The sequence below is a fragment of the Sapajus apella genome, unplaced genomic scaffold, assembly GCF_009761245.1.
Source record: "Sapajus apella isolate SASKATOON/1434 unplaced genomic scaffold, GSC_monkey_1.0 scaffold38, whole genome shotgun sequence".
NCBI classification, from domain to species: Eukaryota; Metazoa; Chordata; class Mammalia; order Primates; family Cebidae; genus Sapajus; species Sapajus apella.
The window spans coordinates 16,202,090-16,220,651 of record NW_022436978.1 but is presented as its reverse complement, the minus strand read 5'-3'; the positions used below and the strand labels follow the sequence as shown (position 1 = coordinate 16,220,651).

The window sequence follows — 18,562 nt, the reverse complement described above, 5'->3', positions numbered from 1 at the left end:
CCCAGGCTGGAGTGCAGTGGCATGATCTCGGCTCACTGCAACTTCCCCCTCCCGGGTTCAAGCCATTCTCCTGCCTCAACCTCTTGAGTGGCTGGGATTACAGGCGTGCGCCACCACTCCCACTAATTTTGTATTTTTAGTAGAGACGGGGTTTCACCATGTTGGTCAGGCTGGTCTCCAACTCCTGAACTCGTTACCTGGCCCCGCCTCGGCCTCCCAAAGTGCTGGGATTACAGGCCGCTTTTCTCTTTTTTCTTTCCTTCCTTCTCCTGGCGCCCATGATGGTTAGATCAGGAGCAGCCATCTTGCATCAGGAGGTGGAAGCCATGGATTCAGGATGGTTGAGCAAGAAATAGACAGAATTGAGGCCCCTGTTGATTGTGGAGCAGACATATCATTCCAGGACACTGCTGTGAGATAAATTAGCTTCTTATTATCTAATTTACTATTATCTTGAGTTTTCTGTCAGTGACAGCCAAGGGTAATCTTAACAAGATAAGAGATCAAGGCAAGATCATGGAAAGATAGGGCATGTAGATTTTGTCAGATTTTAGTATATGAGGAAGTCATCCACGGAAGAGATAGCTAAAGACAAGACTGAATGAGTCTACCAAAGAAAAAGAGAGCTGAGGGCACATCCTCCAAATATATCTTCATTTAAGAAGTGGGACAAGCTCAGCAGAGTGATTCAGCAAGTGAGCCCAAAGTCACAAAGACCAAAAGAGAAAATTCATGAAGAAGCAGGGGATTAGTAAGTACCAAGCAATAGAAGAGAATCTAGGACAAGTGGTGAGGAACAGCTTAAAGGAAAAAAAAAATCACAGAACCAGATTACAATAAGTTTTGCATTGGAATTCGAAGTATTCTGGGTAAAATCTCTGTTCTTTAGCATACAGGGTTAAAAATAAATCTTAACAACAAACTTCTGTAAAGGCCATATTGTTAAACAATTATGAGTTAAAACCCCAAGAAATAAAAAGGATACTTGCCCTTGTATATAATATTTCCCTTTCCCCTAATTACTTTTTACCTCTTAACCTAGATGAAATCAAACAAAAACCTCTTGCCTTCAGTTGGTTAATTAGAAGCCAAATCTGATCATGAAAAGCAGATTCAGAACCATTATGTAATATCAAGAAGTCCAGAAGTCATACAATTCCTTCTGAATAAACAATGCCTAAGAAACTAGCCAAATTTAGCTCAATCAGTGCCACTCATGAGAATAAACCTGCTTTCTGCTTTTCCCATTTCAACCAGTCCTTCCTTTCTTATGTTCATAATTTTGCAAATATCAAAAACAGGAAAAAAATGAAAATAGCTCTAATAGATACATACTTTACTAGATTCAAGCTGACAGAATCACAGTAAGATAAAGGCCACAGAAGTTAGAAAATTATTTTCTCCTGTTAATACTGTCAGGCATGAAGAAAGAGAGTCTGGAGTATAGATAGTGTTTCATGACCAAAACTCTTCAACTTCTTTGACTATAGGATCTTTCTTTTCATAGACAGTTTTTTTATTCTAAACCAAAGATCATCAAGTCAACTTTGTGGCTTGTGTCCAGGATTTTTTTTAAAGAAAAGGAAGAGAAAATAGAATATATCCACTGGGTGCAGTGGCTCATGCCTGTACTGTGGGAGCCTGAGGCAGGTGGATCATGAGATCAGGAGATTGAACTATCCTGGACAACATGGTGAAACTCCATCTCTACTAAAATACAAAAAAAAAAAAAAAAAAAGCTGGGTGTGGTGGTGCATGCGTTTAGTCTCAGCTACTTGGGAGGTTGAGGCAGGAGAATTAATTGCTTGAAAACCAGAAGGCGGAGGTTGTAGTGAGCTGAGGTCACCCCACTGGACTCTAGCCTGTATAAAAGAGTGAAACTCCGTCTCAAAAAAAAAAAAAAAAAAAAACACAGTTAGCCAGACATGGTGGCAGGCGCCTGTAATCCCAGCTACTCGGGAGGCTGAGGCAGGGGAATTGCTTGAACCCAGGAGGTGGAGGTTGCAGCGAGCCAAGATCACACCACTGCACTCCAGCCTGGCGACAGAGCAAGACTCTATCTCAAAAAAGAAAAAAAAAAAGAAAGAAAATAGAATATATCAAACAATATACCACATAAGGATAGGTTTTGTTTTAGGAAATTTTGTTTTCTGTTATGCGTTTGTATGTAAGTGTGCCTTGAATTGCTATGTAAAAACATAAGCTTAAAGCAAAAGCGTGAAAGCCATTGTCCTGGGAGACAGCCTGTTAATCAGGCATGTCCTACATTTATAAAGAAGGCTGGTGTTTATCTGAATGGAAGCAAACATGGCTGGCTAAACTAGCAATGAAGGAGTTAAATTATTTTTTCTGGGGGAAAAATTTATATATGTATATATATGTTTGTGTGTGTATGTATGTGTGTATACTCAAGTAAGAATCTCTCAATCTCTCAATGAGCTGGGAAGAGACAACTTCCCATATAGAATTAGAAATAGGAAGGAGAAAGGAAGAAAGGGAGGAAGGAAAGAAAAGTGAAATAAAACAATTGAGGAATCTGTTAAACTTGAGGAACTCCTAGGATGTACATTTCCACCTACAAAAAAAAGTTCAGAAGACAGATGAAAAAGGGCAGAGAAGTACTTATTTCCAAGTGGAGAAAATCTTCTTGATGAAACAGAAGTGGAGCCGGGGTGGCAGGGCCTGTTGTTAGGGGCTTGAATAGGTCTTCTGACTAATACGAATGATAGCTAACATCCATTAAATGCTTACAATTTTCAGCTGATTTAAACTTCATAACTTTATGAGGTAGGCACTAACATTTCTCCTGCAAAAGGGGATGGGGGTGGCACAGGTGGTGGCATGGGTGGGCAGGGAGAACAAGTTAAATTCCAGAAGCATTTAAAACAGTTGCCAGAAAATATGCCTAGTCATGGGTGTTAGAGGATGGAGCTTTTCCCCCTAAGATCCTAACATCTAGCAATTCTGATCAGTATACAGACCAGTCCAAAATGCACATGTAATCATATTACTTACATTTTTCTTTGTCAAAATCAACATAACAGATATTTTGCTTTTTATTCTGGGAATAGCAAGTTAGTAGACATGCCATCCTTAAGTGATTTTAGTCCTGCATTTTTTTGGGTTATTACTAAATGCAATAAATGATACTGAATTAAAAATACTAATGATAAATCTGATGACAGTAAGATTTTTAAATTCTATTAAAATTAGCAGATCTCATTTCAGTCTCTTTGCTCCCAGAGCACACAAGAATTTTGACCAAAGACCTTTCTCTCTGTGCTTTATATGTTCTTGGTAAATTATAATTTCCACTAATCCTATTCCCTGTGCATAGGTAATTCTTTTTCAAGGCTGATGTATAACTACTTTTTTAAAGAGATGCAGAAGGACCAAACCAAATAACTTCATTACTTTTCAAAAAGGCAACACTGATCTCACTCTTTTTTTTTTTTAGACGGAGCCTCACTCTTGTCGCCCAGGCTAGAGTGCATTAGTGCAGGATCTCTGCTCATTGCAACCTCTGCCTCCTGGGTTCAAGCTATTCTCCTGCCCCAGTCTCCCAAGTAGCTGGGACTCTAGGCATGCACCACCACATCCAGCTAATTTTTGTATCTTTAGTAGAGATTATGTTTCACCATGTTGGCCAGGCTGGTCTCGGACCCCTGACCTTAGGTGATCCATCCGCCTCAGCCTCCCAAAGTGCTAGGATTACAGGCATGAGCCACCATGCCAGGCTGATCTCACTTTTTAAAGTAATGCTTTAAGTGCACTACACATGGCAAGTACTCCCCAGTGAGAAAAAGAAGACAAGGTGCAGTTTTTCAGAAAATGCCAGTACACAGGCTTAGTTGGATGTGAGTCTTCCTCGGAAGCACCAAAGTCTTGAGGTTTAAACAAATCAGGAGAAATAATTTTGCGTTTGTGGGCTAGGACACAATTCTGCTTTAATCACTGCCCTGGCATTAGTGGGACCTTATTTTTTTTTTAATGTTAAACCATTTTATTGACCAATTCCTAAAGCTTTTGGCCAAACATGGTAAGGGCAGCCTGGACTCAAAGTTGGGGAGTGAGGTTGGATCAAAGTCCAACATGCAACTAAGTTAAGACCTTTGGATTAGAAAGCTGGCTTGAGAAGCCAAAGCTGCAAGTAAGTAGGAGGGTTCCCAGGAAGGACAGGGTGAGGCCATCTCCCTAAGTTAGCATGTGTCTCAGCCTCAGTTTCCTTACCAGGAAAACCGGGACGAGAGTTCTCTGCGAAGATTAACCAAGCTAATCTAGGAGAAGGAGAGAGAGAGAGAGAGAGAGAGGGAGAGGAGAGGGAGAGAGAGAGAGAGAGAGAGAGGGAGAGAGAGAGAAAGGAAAGAGAGAGAAAGAAAGGAGAGAGGGAGGGAGGGAAAGAAGGAAGGAGGGAAGAGGCAGGCTGGCTCCTGGCATATACCAGTTGCTCAACTGTCAGTGTCTTTCTCGGTGTAAACCAGCCGGGGAGAGTCAAAGCCTCCGGAGCCGCGGGCGGATAAGGCCCGCAGGGTCCCAGGGCTGGAGGCGACGGAGCCGGTTACCTGATCGCGTTGACCGGCGGGTTTCGGAAGCGGATCAGCGCCAAGGCGTTGTGCAGCCGCGTATACTCGGCCATGTTTCCGCTGTCCGAGGGCACCTCTCTGCCTCTCGCCGCCAGGCGAAGCCACTTTTCCGGGCGCGCCGGCCGCCCCGAGAGGAGGGACGCGGCCTGGGCCAATGCGAGCCGGGGCACCGCCTCCCGCCGCGCCTCTTCCCACCCAGGCCCTCCTCTCCCCAGACCCCACCCCGAGCTCCACAGACGCTTGTGCTTTCTCTTTGTTGACTCCCATGCTACTCCCACTACGAAGTACCGCAAGGAGAATGATGGAAAACAGGTGTCACTGCCGGCAAGTCGAAGTTTGCAACCCCCTGGCCCTTAGGGGCTGGCCACTGAGGACAAGTTCTGAGTTCACTGAGTCGGGCAAGCTGTCCGCTTCGCAGTATTCATCTTCAGATCCTTCTGAACAGGGACAGATACCTGGGGCCCTGACAGTTATGTGATACTGATACTCATCGGAACACATAAAATACACATTGTTTATTTCACCTAAATGAGTAGGGTACTGACGAAAGCAAAAATTCTAACAGTGAGAAAATTATGGCAGTGGAAGAGATCTGATTTAACCAACCCCTATCTTGCCTTTAGCTGCCCTTAATTATTCCTGAGCTTAGGCTAAGTTAACTTTGGGAGACAGTTAGTTGATAGTTTAAATGATAATGGCCTTTCCCAAAACTCAACTGCCTTGCAAAGCTAAATGAGAGACCACCAGGCTAGGAGGATAGAGGAGCCTGAATTCTGTTTGCTAAGGTGTAGACATAGACCATTGCCAGCCATTATTCCGGAGGCCACCAGATAGACAACGTCCCCATTTACTCCTGCAGATAACATTACTATTGTAGAACCTAAGTTTGGCCTTTTGAGATATCTTTTCAGATTTTTTGCATGCCTGACACTGATGGCTCCTCCTGGACCAGTCAACCGCTCCTGTGGCCCTGCCCACACACGTCAGCACAAGAGGCAGCTTCAACCCCCTAGGAGTTCATCTCCAACCCCGCCAGTCATCACTTCCCATAACCTAGCTCCTGCCCACCAAACTGCCTTTGGAAAACCCCTAACCTACAAGCCTTCGACAAGACTGATTTGAGTGATAACTTCATCTCCCATGCGGCGTGGCCAGCCTCACGTCAATTAAACTCTTTCTTCACTGCAATGCTGTGGTTTCCTCGAATTGATTTTATTTGTGCAGCAGGCAAGAAGAACCCATCCAGTGATCACACTAACATCAACCAAATACTTACATAATGTTGTTACTGGAGGAGGGTCTGGACTGCAAGTTGGCCAGGTTTTTGACATTTTGAACAAAGAATTGGATCAAACACAAACAAAGCAGGGAAAGAACAAAGCAACAGAAGCAGAGAGTTACTGAAAATGAAAACTCTACAGGGCGGGAGTGGGCCCGAGAAAGGGGCTCAAGGGCCCTTGTTACAGAATTTTCTGGGGTTTCAATACCCTCTAGGGGTTTCCCATTGGTCACTGGGTATATGCCCTATGTAAAGGAGGAAGATGAAGTAAAGTTACAAAGTCATTTACTCAGTGTACATCCTATGTGAATGAAGAGGATATTTCCTTTCATAGCTGAAGTGTTTCCATTTGATTTAGTTCTAAGAAGTTCCTTAGGTTCCCTAGCTCCAGGCCCTGTTCTCCTGTCTCAATGTCACTTTTATTTGTCTTACAATCACACGCAACTAGTGAAACTGTTACTGGTGGAGGGTGTCCAGGTTCTTGGCATTTTGACCAAAATCCCATACAATTTTGGAACATATATTAATGTCATTCACTAAAATATAAGCTGAAGATGATTACATATTATTTTTTATTTTGGCAATGCTTCCCATGTAACTAAACATGTCAAATAATCCTGTTTACCTCTTTTTTGGATGGTTCACGGGCCTGCTGTAGCGTCTCAAAGTTAGAGATCAGAAAAGACAATTTTGAGGCTGAAATTTGATTTTAGCAAGCCTGTTAAATGTTTATAAAAATTTACATTCTCATGCCTTCTTATAATCTTTTACCATTCATTCAGCCAGTTTGCACAGAGAGGGGCCAGAAGTCCAACTGGTAAGAAATTCTTACCCTACTGCTGGCATGTCAGGTTTCGGAGTTCTCTCTTCATGAGCAGCCCTAGTGACCCTGCTCAACTGTGTGCAAACAAACACATTGCCATGAATTAAGAATATTCACAAATAATTTCTAAAATTTGAAGAAATTAGGCAGAGAGAGAGAAGAAATATGACTCAAATTCTATTTATAAAAGTATACTCAATCCACTTAAAGTATCAGGAAGTCTCATATCCAAAAAGTTAGTTTAAGGTTAAAAAGCTGGTATGCTCCATCAATTCCTGCAGGCTCCACAAAGGCAGCCTAGGAATTCCAGATACATGGAACAAATGATGTCTTAGTAGAAATGCATAGAAAATAAAATAACTATTCACAGAACCAAATAAAAGCCTTCCACTAGAAACTAAAAACAAAAAGGGAAGATCCAAGATGGTCGTTTAGGAAGAGCTCGGAGTTGCAGCTCCCAGTGAAAGCACAGAGCGTGAGTGGATGCCATATTTTTATTGCCCATGGACCAGGAGATTCCCAGGCAGAGGAGCCCCATGGGTCACCAGCGCGGCTGTTTTGGCTGGCACGGTTCTTTTGGTCGGCGCGGCTGCTTTGTCAGCACCCTGGCTGCTCCGTACAAAATACACTGGTCCGGGTGCCCTTTTGGCTGGCGATTGGAGCCCCGGGAAGTCGCCCATTCATCTGATTAAAGAGGGGACCGAACAGGGAGCCAGGCCAGGAGATTCCTGGGCAAAAAAAGTGCCACGAATCTCAGCGCCGCTGTTTAAGCCGGCACAGTGAGTCACCACACAGGAAATCACACAGATCCCAGCACCCTTTCAACAGGCGACTGGAACACCTGGGATAGAGTTGACTGTTCAACTAAAAAAGAAAAAAAAAAAGGCTCTGAGGCAGGGAGCCAGGTGATCAGGCTCAGTTGGTCCCACCCCCACAAAAGAACAGCAATCAGAAACTCTCTGGATTGAGAGTTTCACAGCAAGCGCAGCTGAACCTGGGACGGTCCAGCTCTGTGGGGGAGGGGCATCCACCATTACTGAGGCACTCCACCACTAAGGAGGTAGTCCGCCATTGCTGAGGCAGCCTGCCATTGCCAAGGCAACCCGCCATTGCTGAGGCTGCCTGCCGTTGCCAAGGCAACCCACCATTGCCAAGGCAACCTGCCTTTACAGAGAGAGTCTGCCAATACAGAGGCGGGCCACCATTGCTGAGGCAGTTCTAACTACACCCATATAAACAGGACGGCAGGGAAGTTCACACGGCAGCTGGGCAGAGCCCACAGCAACTCAGAAAAGCCTCTGCAGGCAAACAGTGACTAGGCTGCCTCCTTGCTGGGCAGGGCAGCCCTGAAAAAAAAAAAGGCAGCAGCACAACGGAAACTCATAAATAAAGCCCTAACTCCCTGGGACAGAGCACCTGGGAACAAAAAATAGTTTATGAGTTCTGCTGCAGCACACCTAAATGTACCTGCCCAGCAGCTCTGAATGAAAAACAGAGCTCACAGCTCAGCACTTGAGCTCCAATAAAGGACAGACTGTCTCCTCAAGCAGCTCCCTGACCCCTGTATATCCAAAGAGTCACCTCATAAAGGAGAGATCAGACTGACATTTGACGGGTATCCTTCTGGGACAAAGATAGCAGAAGAAGAAACTGGTAGCAACCCTTACTGTTCTGCAGCTGCTGCAGGCGATCCCCAGGCAAGCAGGGCCTGGAGTGGACTGCAGCAGTCCTACAGCAGAGGGGCCAGACTGGTAGAAGGAAAACTAAGAAACAGAAATAACTTCATCATCAACAAACAGAACGTCCACTCAGAGACCCAATCTGAAAGTCAGCAACTACAAAGACGACAGGTAGATAAATCCATAAAGGTGGGAAGAAACCAGTGCAAAAAGGATGAAAACACCCTAAACCGGAACACCTCTCCTTCTACAAGGGATCACAACTCCTCACCAGCAAAGGAACAAGGTTGGATGGTGAATGAGTGTGCTGAAATGACAGAATCAGACTTCAGAAGGTGGGTAGTAAGAAACTTCTGTGAACTAAAAGAACATGTTCTAACCCAATGCAAAGAAGCTAAGAACCTTGAAAAAAGATTTGACAAAATGCTAACGAGAATGGACAACTTAGAAAGGAATATAAGTGAATTGATGGAGCTGAAAAACACAACACAAGAACTTCGTGAAGCGTGCACAAGTTTCAACAGCCAAATTGACCAAGCAGAAGAAAGGATATCAGAAGTCGAAGATCAACTCAATGAAATAAAACGAGAAGGCATGATTAGAGAAAAAAGGATAAAAAGGAATGAACAAAGTCTCCAAGAAATGTGGGACTATGTGAAAAGATCTAATCTACATTTGATAGGTGTACCTGAATGCGACAAAGAGAATGAATCCAAGCTGGAAAATACTCTTCAGGATATTATACAGGAAAACTTCCCCAACCTAGCAAGGCAGGCCAATATTCAAGTCCAGGAAATACAGAGAACACCACAAAGATATTCCTCAAGAAGACCAACCCCAAGGCACATAATCGTCAGATTCACCAGGGTTGAAATGAAGGAGAAAATGCTAAGGGCAGCCAGAGAGAAAGGTCGGGTTACCCACAAAGGGAAGCCCATCAGACTCACAGCAGATCTCTCAGCAGAAACCCTACAAGCCAGAAAAGAGTGGGGGCCAATATTCAACATCCTTAAAGAAAAGAACTTTCAACCCAGAATCTCATATCCAGCCAAACTAAGCTTCATAAGTGAAGGAAAAATAAAATCCTTTGTGAACAAGCAAGTACTCAGAGATTTCGTCACCACCAGGCCTAATTTACAAGAGCTCCTGAAAGAGGCTCTACACATATAAAGGAACAACCAGTACCAGCCACTCCAAAAACATACCAAATGGTAAAGAGCATCAACACAATGAAGAATCTGCATCAACTAATGGGCAAAACAGCCAGGTAGCACCAAAATGGCAGTATCAAATTCACACATAACAATATTAACCCTAAATGTAAATGGACTAAATGCCCCAATCAAAAGACACAGACTGGCAAATTGGATAAAAAGCCAAAACCCACTGGTGTGCTGTATCCAGGAAACCCATCCCACATGCAAGCATATACAAAGGCTCAAAATAAAGGGATGGAGGAAGATTTACCAAGCAAATGGAGAGCAAAAAAAGGCAGGAGTTGCAATTCTCATCTCTGATAAAATAGACTTTAAAGCAACAAAGATCAAAAGAGACAAAGAAGGACAATACATAATGGTAAAAGGATCAATGCAACAAGAAGAGCTAACGATCCTAAATATATATGCACCCAATACAGGAGCACCCAGATATATAAGACAAGTTCTTAATGACTTACAAAGTGACTTAGACTCCCACACAATTATAGTAGGAGACTTTGACACCCCATTGTCAATATTAGACAGATTAACCAGAGAGAAAATTAACAAGGATATCAAGGACTTGAACTCAGATCTGGACCAAGCAAACCCAATAGACATTTACAGAACTCTCCACCCCAAATCCACAGAATATACATTCTTCTCAGCACCACATCACACCTACTCTAAAATTGACCACATAATTGGGAGTAAATCACTCCTCAGCAAATGCAAAAGAACAGAAATCATAACAAACAGTCTCTCAGACCACAGTGCAATCAAGTTAGAACTCAGAATTCAAAAACTAACTCAGAGCCGCACAGCTTCACGGAAACTGAACAACTTGCTCTTGAATGTTGACTGGATAAACAATGAAATGAAGGCAGAAATAAAGATGTTCTTCAAAACCAACAAAAATGAAGACACAACATACCAGAATCTCTGGGACACATTTATAGCAGTCTCTAGAGGAAAATATATAGCAATAAGTGCTCACATGAGAAGCAAGGAGAGATCAAAAATTGACACCCTATCATCGAAATTGAAAGAGCTAGAGGAGCAACATCAAAAAAACTCAAAACCTAGCAGAAGACAAGAAACAGCTAAGATCAGAGCAGAACTGAAGGAGATAGAGACACAAAAAACCCTTCGAAAAATCAATAAATCCAGGAGCTGATTTTTTGAAAAGATCAGCAAAATAGACAGACCACTTGCCAGATTAATAAAAAAGAAGAGAATAACCAAATTGATGCAATAAAAAACGATAAAGGGGATATCACCACAGATTCCACAGAAATTCAAACCATCATCAGAGATTATTACAAACAACTCTATTCACATAAACTAGTAAACCTAGAAGAAATGGATAAATTCCTGGACACTTGCCTCCTCCCAAGCCTAAACCAGGAAGAAGCCGAAACCGTGACGAGACCCATAACAAGGTCTGAAGTTGAGGCAGCAATTAAGAGCCTACCACCCAAAAAAGGCCCAGGTCCAGACGGGTTCACAGCCAAATTCTACCAGACATACAAAGAGGAGCTGGTACCATTCCTTCTGAAACTATTCCAAACAATCCAAAAGGAGGGAATCCTTCCCAAATCATTTTATGAGATCAACATCATCCTGATACCAAAACCCGGCAGAGACTCAGCAAGAAAAGAAAACTTCAGGCCAATATCCATGATGAACATAGATGCAAAAATCTTCAATAAAATACTGGCAAGCTGATTGCAACAGCACATCAAAAAGCTTATCCACCATGATCAAGTAGGCTTCATTCCGGGGATGCAAGGCTGGTTCAACATACGCAAGTCTATAAACGTAATTCACCACATAAACAGAACCAAAGACAGAAACCACATGATTATCTCAATTGATGCAGAGAAGGCCTTTGACAAAATTCAACAGCCCTTTATGCTAAAAACCCTCAATAAGCGAGGTATTGACAGAATGTATCTCAAAATAATAAAAGCTATTTACAACAAACCAACAGCCAATATCATACTGAATGGGCAAAAACTGGAAGCATTCCTTTTGAAATCTGGCACTAGACAAGGATGCCCTCTCTCACCACTCCTATTCAATATAGCACTAGAAGTTCTAGCCAGAGCAATCAGGCAAGAAAAAGGAATAAAGGGTATTCAAATAGGAAAGGAGGAAGTCAAATTGTCTCTATTTGCAGATGACATGATTGTATATCTAGAGCCCAAAATCTCCTGAAACTGATAAGCAACTTCAGCAAAATCTCAGGATACAAAATCAATGTGCAAAAATCACAAGCATTCTTATACACCAATAACAGACTTAAAGAGAGCCAAATCAAGAACAAACTTCCATTCACAATTGCTACAAAGAGAATAAAATACCTAGGAATACAAGTAACAAGGAACGTAAAGGACCTCTACAAGGAGAACTACAAGCCATTGCTCAATGAAATAAGAGAGGACACAAACAGATGCAGAAACATTCCATTTTCATTGTCAGGAAGAATCAATATCGTGAAAATGGCCATACTGCCCAAAGTAATTTACAGGTTCAATGCTATCCCCATCAAGCTACCAATGTCCTTCTTCACAGAACTGGAAAAAAACACCTTAAACTTCATATGGAACCAAAAGAGAGCCTGCATAGCCAGGTAAATTCTAGGCAAAAAGAACAAAGCAGAAGGCATCACACTACCGGACTTCAAACTATAGTACAAGGCTACAGTAATCAAAACAGCATGGTACTGGTACCAAAACAGAGATATAGACCAATGGAACAGAACAGAATCCTTGGAGGCAACATAACATATCTACCACCATCTGATCTTTGACACACCTGACAAAAACAAGCAATGGGGAAAGGATTCCCTGTTTAATAAATGGTGTTGGGAAAACTGGCTAGCCATGTGCAGAAAGCAGAAACTGGACCCCTTCCTGACACCTTACACTAAAATTAACTCCAGATGGATTAAAGACTTAAACATAAGACCTAACACCATAAAAACCCTAGAAGAAAATCTAGGCAAAACCATTCAGGACATAGGCGTAGGCAAGGACTTCACGACCAAAACACAAAAAGCATTGGCAACAAAAGCCAAAATAGACAAATGGGACCTAATCAAACTCCACAGCTTCTGCATGGCAAAAGAAACCGTCATTAGAGTGAATTGGCAACCAACAGAATGGGAAAAAATTTTTGTAGTTTACCCATCTGACAAAGGGCTGATATCCAGAGTTTACAAAGAACTAAAACAGATTTACAAGAAAAAAAACTAACAAGCCCATTCAAAAGTAGGCAAAGGATATGACAGATGCTTTACAGAAGAAGACATACACGAAGCCAACAAACATACAAAAAAATGCTCATCATCACTGATCAGAGAAATGCAAATCAAAACTACATTGAGATACCATCTCACGCCAGTTAGAATGACGATCATTAAAAAATCTAGAGACAACAGATGCTGGAGAGGATGTGGAGAAATAGGAACACTTTTACAGTGTTGGTGGGAGGGTAAATTAGTTCAACCATTGTGGAAGACAGTGTGGCGATTCCTCAAGGACCTAGAAATAGAAATTCCATTTGACCCAGCAATCCCATTACTGGGTATATATCCAAAGGATTATAAATCATTCTACTATAAGGACACATGCACACGAATGTTCATTGCAGCACTGTTTACAATAGCAAAGACCTGGAACCAACCTAAATGCCCATCGACGATAGACTGGACAGGGAAAATACGGCACATATACACCATGGAATATCATGCAGCCATCAAAAACGATGAGTTCGTGTCCTTTGTAGGGACATGAATGAACCTGGAAACCATCATTCTCAGCAAACTGACACAAGAGCAGAAGATCAAACACCGCATGTTCTCACTCATAGGCGGGTGTTGAACAATGAGAACACATGGACACAGGGAGGGGAGCACTACACACTGGGGTCTGTTGGGGGGAAATAGGGGAGGAACAGTGGGGGGTGGGGAGTTGGGGAGAGATAGCATGGGGGGAAATGCCTGATATAGGTGATGGGGAGGAAGGCAGCAAATCACACTGCCATGTGTGTACCTATGCAACAATCTTGCATGTTCTTCACATGTACTCCAAAACTTAAAATGCAATTAAAAAAAAAAGAAACTAAAAAAAAAAACAAAAACCAAAGAAAACATGGTTTTATATATATGCGACCACAAGCAAAGCCCAGAGGAGAATAAACAGCAAACAAATGAAAATTAGAAGCAAAAACAAATAAACAGGAAACGAAATCTAAATTTTTCCTACTCAATCAACCCTGGAGTCTACAGTGTTACTTAGGGCCCCCAAACCCCCACATAATGAATATTTTATTCCTGATACACAATTCAATATCCTTAAGTCTACCAATATGACCATATATCCTTTACAATCAGAAATTCACTATAGGCACATGACTAATAATTACTCCAGTGCCAGCACTATCCATGCAAAACAGTAAACAGTGTGAAGTAATGCAAGCATGTATGTGAAATTTAGCTCCACACTAAATCCAGCTTCATGCTTAAGTATATTAAAAATATATTTCTTATTTTACTTTAATCAAGACTAAGAGCTCTAACTATGAAATGTTAATTAGCCAAATTTCTCAAATTTTCTATCAGGTTTTAAGGAATATTTTATTATCTAAACTTTTTTTTCACATCTTTCTCTCACACTTATGATTCCTTACTACATTGTTTCATAAATAACCTTTTCAATCTATAATTTGAACTTTTAGATAACTTCTAAATTAGACAAAATTATTCTTTTTCTCACTAACAACTGTAGGGTTAAATAAGAAAAGTCATGTCCAGTGTTTGCTCTAAGTTTCTTGGACCTTGGGAACATAAAGTTATCATTTCTTTGGCAGTAAGCCCAGGGCATTAGGAGCTCATAGTGACCCTGGCTTATTTCCAAGGAGCCGGAGATCTGGCCAATTTCTGTCTCTTCGAGAACAGTAAACAAAGCCAAGGATTGCTGTTACATAATGATAACGTTCATGAGAGACAAGACAAAGAACAGCTGGTGTTTATTTCATGATCTAAGTTGAACTGCAACATATAAAAAACAGACAAAAACCAAAGAGAGAGAGAGAGGGACTGCTTAGAGTTCTGACTTGCGTTTTACCCGTGCTGCTACAACGCCGGTGTTGAGTGTCCAGACGGACGGTCTCTGGGTATGTCCCTTTTGTAAATAAAATCCTCTTCTTTTACCTATACCCTTTTGTAAATAAAAGCCTCTTCTTTTACCTTGTTATTCTCGGCTTGGTGTTTTCTTCTCGCGAACCTGCCTCCAAATTATAAGTCCGAGCTCGGTATCATTCCTGTTCTTAGTAACAGAACAACAACACAGCTTTTTCAGGCACATTTTGTATACAGAATTATGTGTTAACTAGAATTTTTATCCTTAGTAACCTAAAAGTTTAGTGATTACACAATTTTAGAAACATATTTCCCCCTATCACAAACCTTTCTTAATTTGAAATGACTTGGATAGTCAATGAACAACCAAAATAATTTTAAGATTTTAATTTACATAAAAATTTTCCCTAAAACGTTTATCCCATTCACTGTACTCAATTCTTGCACTTTTTTTTTTTTGAGACAGAGTCTCACCCTGTTGCCCAGGCTGGAGTGCAGTGGCGCAATCTTGGCTCACTGCTACCTCCACCTCCCAGGTTCAAGCAATTCTCCTGCCTCAGTCTCCCAAGTAGCTGGGATTACAGGTGCCCACCACTGTGCCTGGCTAATTTTTGTATCTTTAGTAGAGACAGGGTTTTACCATGGCTGGTCTCAAACTCATAACCTCAAGTGATCCGCCTGTCTAAGCATCCCAAAGTGCTGGGATTGCAGGTGTGAGCCACTGTGCCTAGCCAATTCTTTCACTTTTTAAACAGTTTATCTAGATTACCTCTGTAAACTGAAATATTAGACATCATTTCAAGTTAGTTATTTCCTTGTTAACCATGTTTTTAATAGCCAGTGAACATCAGGTACTCACCTAAAGCTAAGTAAGAGCCTCAATGTTAAATACATTGGTATTTTTACCAGTAACTCAAAAGATTTAGCTAACAACATTACATTGCTCTCATTTGTCAAAAAAAAACCAAAAAAACAAAACAAAACAAAAAAAACAGGTATGCAAATCAAGGTCATTTTGTTTTGGCTGGGTTTATAGTTTTATAACCTTCTATGCCAAACACTGATATCTCAGAGGATCTAGCAAAGACAAACATAAAATCCAGACCAAAATGTATGCTGACAATTCTGAAGCCATATCTATTTTTATCAATAATTTGAAAACCAAATTGTTTAGTAAGTTATACTTAAGTCACATGAATTTGAAAATTGCTTAGATTTATTAATACATGAATGCTCTTTTACTCATAAGTCAATTTGGTAGACACAACATACAACAATAAGTATAATGCAGTGTGTTGGCAGAGAAAAGAAGAAGCAATAAGTGTACATACAAATAAACACATCCAGACATGTATACACACATATACACACAAAGATCCAATAGCTTGGAACCCCAGCCATGAGACAGCAATACAAGCTTCCCAGTTTTGTTTGCCCCAACAGGTCACACAATGAAGGCTGTCAACCAAAATATCAGGTAAAGCAGTTTTCGCGGCAGTTTAATGTTTAAAGGCCAAACCTCCCCAGATTCCAAAGAACACTGGGGCCAAACAGCACCAAAAAAGAACATCACATACTAACCAGGCCTGGTCCTGCTTAGAACAGGAGCCCAAAAGCCTGGATACATGCAACTCCGTTTCACTTTTCCATTCAACAGCAAACTCCAGATTCCAAGTAATATTGGGGCCAAACAGTATTGCAACTGCCAGAGAAAATTCTAAGCAAGGCTTAGTAGCAGACCTCAGAACCTCTGCTAGGGTGTTCCCTTTGGAGAGCTTGCAGTTCGGAGGATCCTCTGGGGCATCCCCTTTGGGGTTCAGTCTTAGAGCATCAGACATCTCTGATCTTAGGTGGGCACTGTTGCCGCTTCCCACGCTTTCCTTCCAGAGGCAATGGCCTACTCTGAGCTTTCCTTTGGTTCCTGGGCATAATCCCCGACTTTTAGCATCCTTATAATTTGGTAAGTCTGTGCTTTCCCACGCTTCCTATTCCACTGCAATGATAGGAACTGGAGGCTGGGTGAGCTTCTCTTGCCCTTAGCCAAGTAGGGTAAGGGAAGAATTTAGCATGGGAAAAGAAGGTTTAAGTCACCTGAAACACCCTGAGCTGCACCACACATACTTAGCTATAATTTAAAGGAAACTATTTGTAATAGTCTTTTAAGATTGATCCCCTATATTAAAACAAGATTTTCCTAAGGTATTGATTTGCTCTTAATGAAATTAGAAAAAATTTTACTTTTAGTTTTATAAACTATTTCTTTTATTCTTTTATTTTTTATTTATTTGTTTTTTTGGAGAGAGAATCTCACTCTGTTGCCCAGGCTAGAGTGCAGTGGCACTATTTTGGCTCACTGCAGCCTCCGCCTCCCAGGTTCAAGCAGTTCTCCTGCCTCAGCCTCCCAAAGTACTGGGATTACAGGCATGAGCCACTGGCCCCAGCCTGTTTTTAAATTTTTATTTATTATTTATTTTGAGACAGAGTCTTGCTCTTACTGCCCAGGCTGGAGTACAGTGGCATGATCTCAGTTTACTGCAACCTCCAACTCCCAGGTTCAAGTGATTCTCCTGCCTCAGCCTCCCAAAGTACCAGGATTATAAGTGTGGGTCACTGTGCCCAGCCTATTTATAATTTCTTTTTAATGTTTATTTATTTATTTATTTTGAGATGGAGTCTCATTCTTGTCACCCAGGCTGGAGTGCAGTAGCATGATCTTGGCTCACTGCAACCTCCACCTCCCAGATTCAAGCGATTCTCCTGCCTCATTCTCCTAAGTAGCTGGGATTGCAGGCATGCGTCACCATGCCTGGTTAATTTTTGTATTTTTAGTAGATACAGGGTTTTACTATGTTGATCAGGCTGGTCTTAAACTCCTGGCCTCAAGTGGCCCCCTCTGCCTAAGCCTCCTGAAGTGCTGGGATTACAGGAGTGAGCCATCATGCCTGGCCTAACCTATTTCTTTGAAAAACTCCGAATCATATCTCAGAAGTTCAACTTTGCCATGTCTTGCTGCTCTCAGCCTTTTTCTCTGCTTGAGAAAGCCTGAGATGATCTCTTCTTCAGCTTTTTTGCCAGCTTCTGTAAGTTTCTTTTCTTTCCTCTAATTCTAACTATTATGGCCTGATGCTAAAATGTCTTATCTTGAAGGTCTAAAAAAGCAATGTTTTCTTGTAATGTAACTTGATTCTGCGCTTTTGGCTTTTCCTGATATGCAAAAATTTTCAATGTAATCAGAAAACTTCTGGTACTATTCCTTAGAGTCATTTATTCCCCTGCTATCCTCATAACCTTGAACGCACTCTTCTTGTGCCTGATTGAAATCAAGCACTTTTATGAAGTTTGACTTCCAGGTTATCTAAATGGGCTTCCCATAAGGAGAAGCAGTCAGGTGGGCGCTGTGGCTCACGCCTATAATCCCAGCACTTTGGGAGGCTCAGGCTGGCGGATCATGAGGTCAAGAGATCAAGACCATTTTGGCCAACATGGTGAAACCCCATCTCTACTAAATATACAAAAAAAATTAGCTGGGTGTGGTAGTCTGCGCCTGTAGTCCTAGCTCCTCGGGAGGCTGAAGCAGTTGCATTGCTTCAACCCAGGAAGCAGCGGTTGCAGTTAGCTGAGATCGTGCCACTGTCCTCCAGCCTGGTGACAGAGTAAGACTTTGCCTCAAAAAAAAAAAAAAAAAAAAAAAAGTAGAAGCAGTCACACTGCAGAAGGTTTTTCTTTAATCTTTTTGGTAACTGGATAAGAAATAAGATTTTATTATTCCTATGCTGTCATGCTGTCTTTATTAGGCTTTTGATTGCTAAACACACACACACACACACACACACACACACACACACACACACACACA

General features: G+C 41.7%; 1 protein-coding gene across 2 annotated transcripts in view; it reads right to left on the bottom strand.

Moving 5' to 3' along the window:
- The window catches only part of EHHADH (enoyl-CoA hydratase and 3-hydroxyacyl CoA dehydrogenase), a 92,638-nt gene that overhangs the window by 63,118 nt on the left and 10,958 nt on the right, over nucleotides 1-18,562 (bottom strand). Inside the window, exon 1 of one of the 2 annotated variants that reach the window (XM_032298374.1) lies at nucleotides 4,563-4,724. The exons of the other annotated variant lie outside the window; for it this stretch is intronic. Coding sequence (XP_032154265.1) covers nucleotides 4,563-4,636 — 74 coding nt within the window. The 5' untranslated portion in view covers nucleotides 4,637-4,724. Of the gene's footprint in view, nucleotides 1-4,562; nucleotides 4,725-18,562 lie in introns of those variants that run through there. 2 annotated transcript variants of the gene reach the window in all.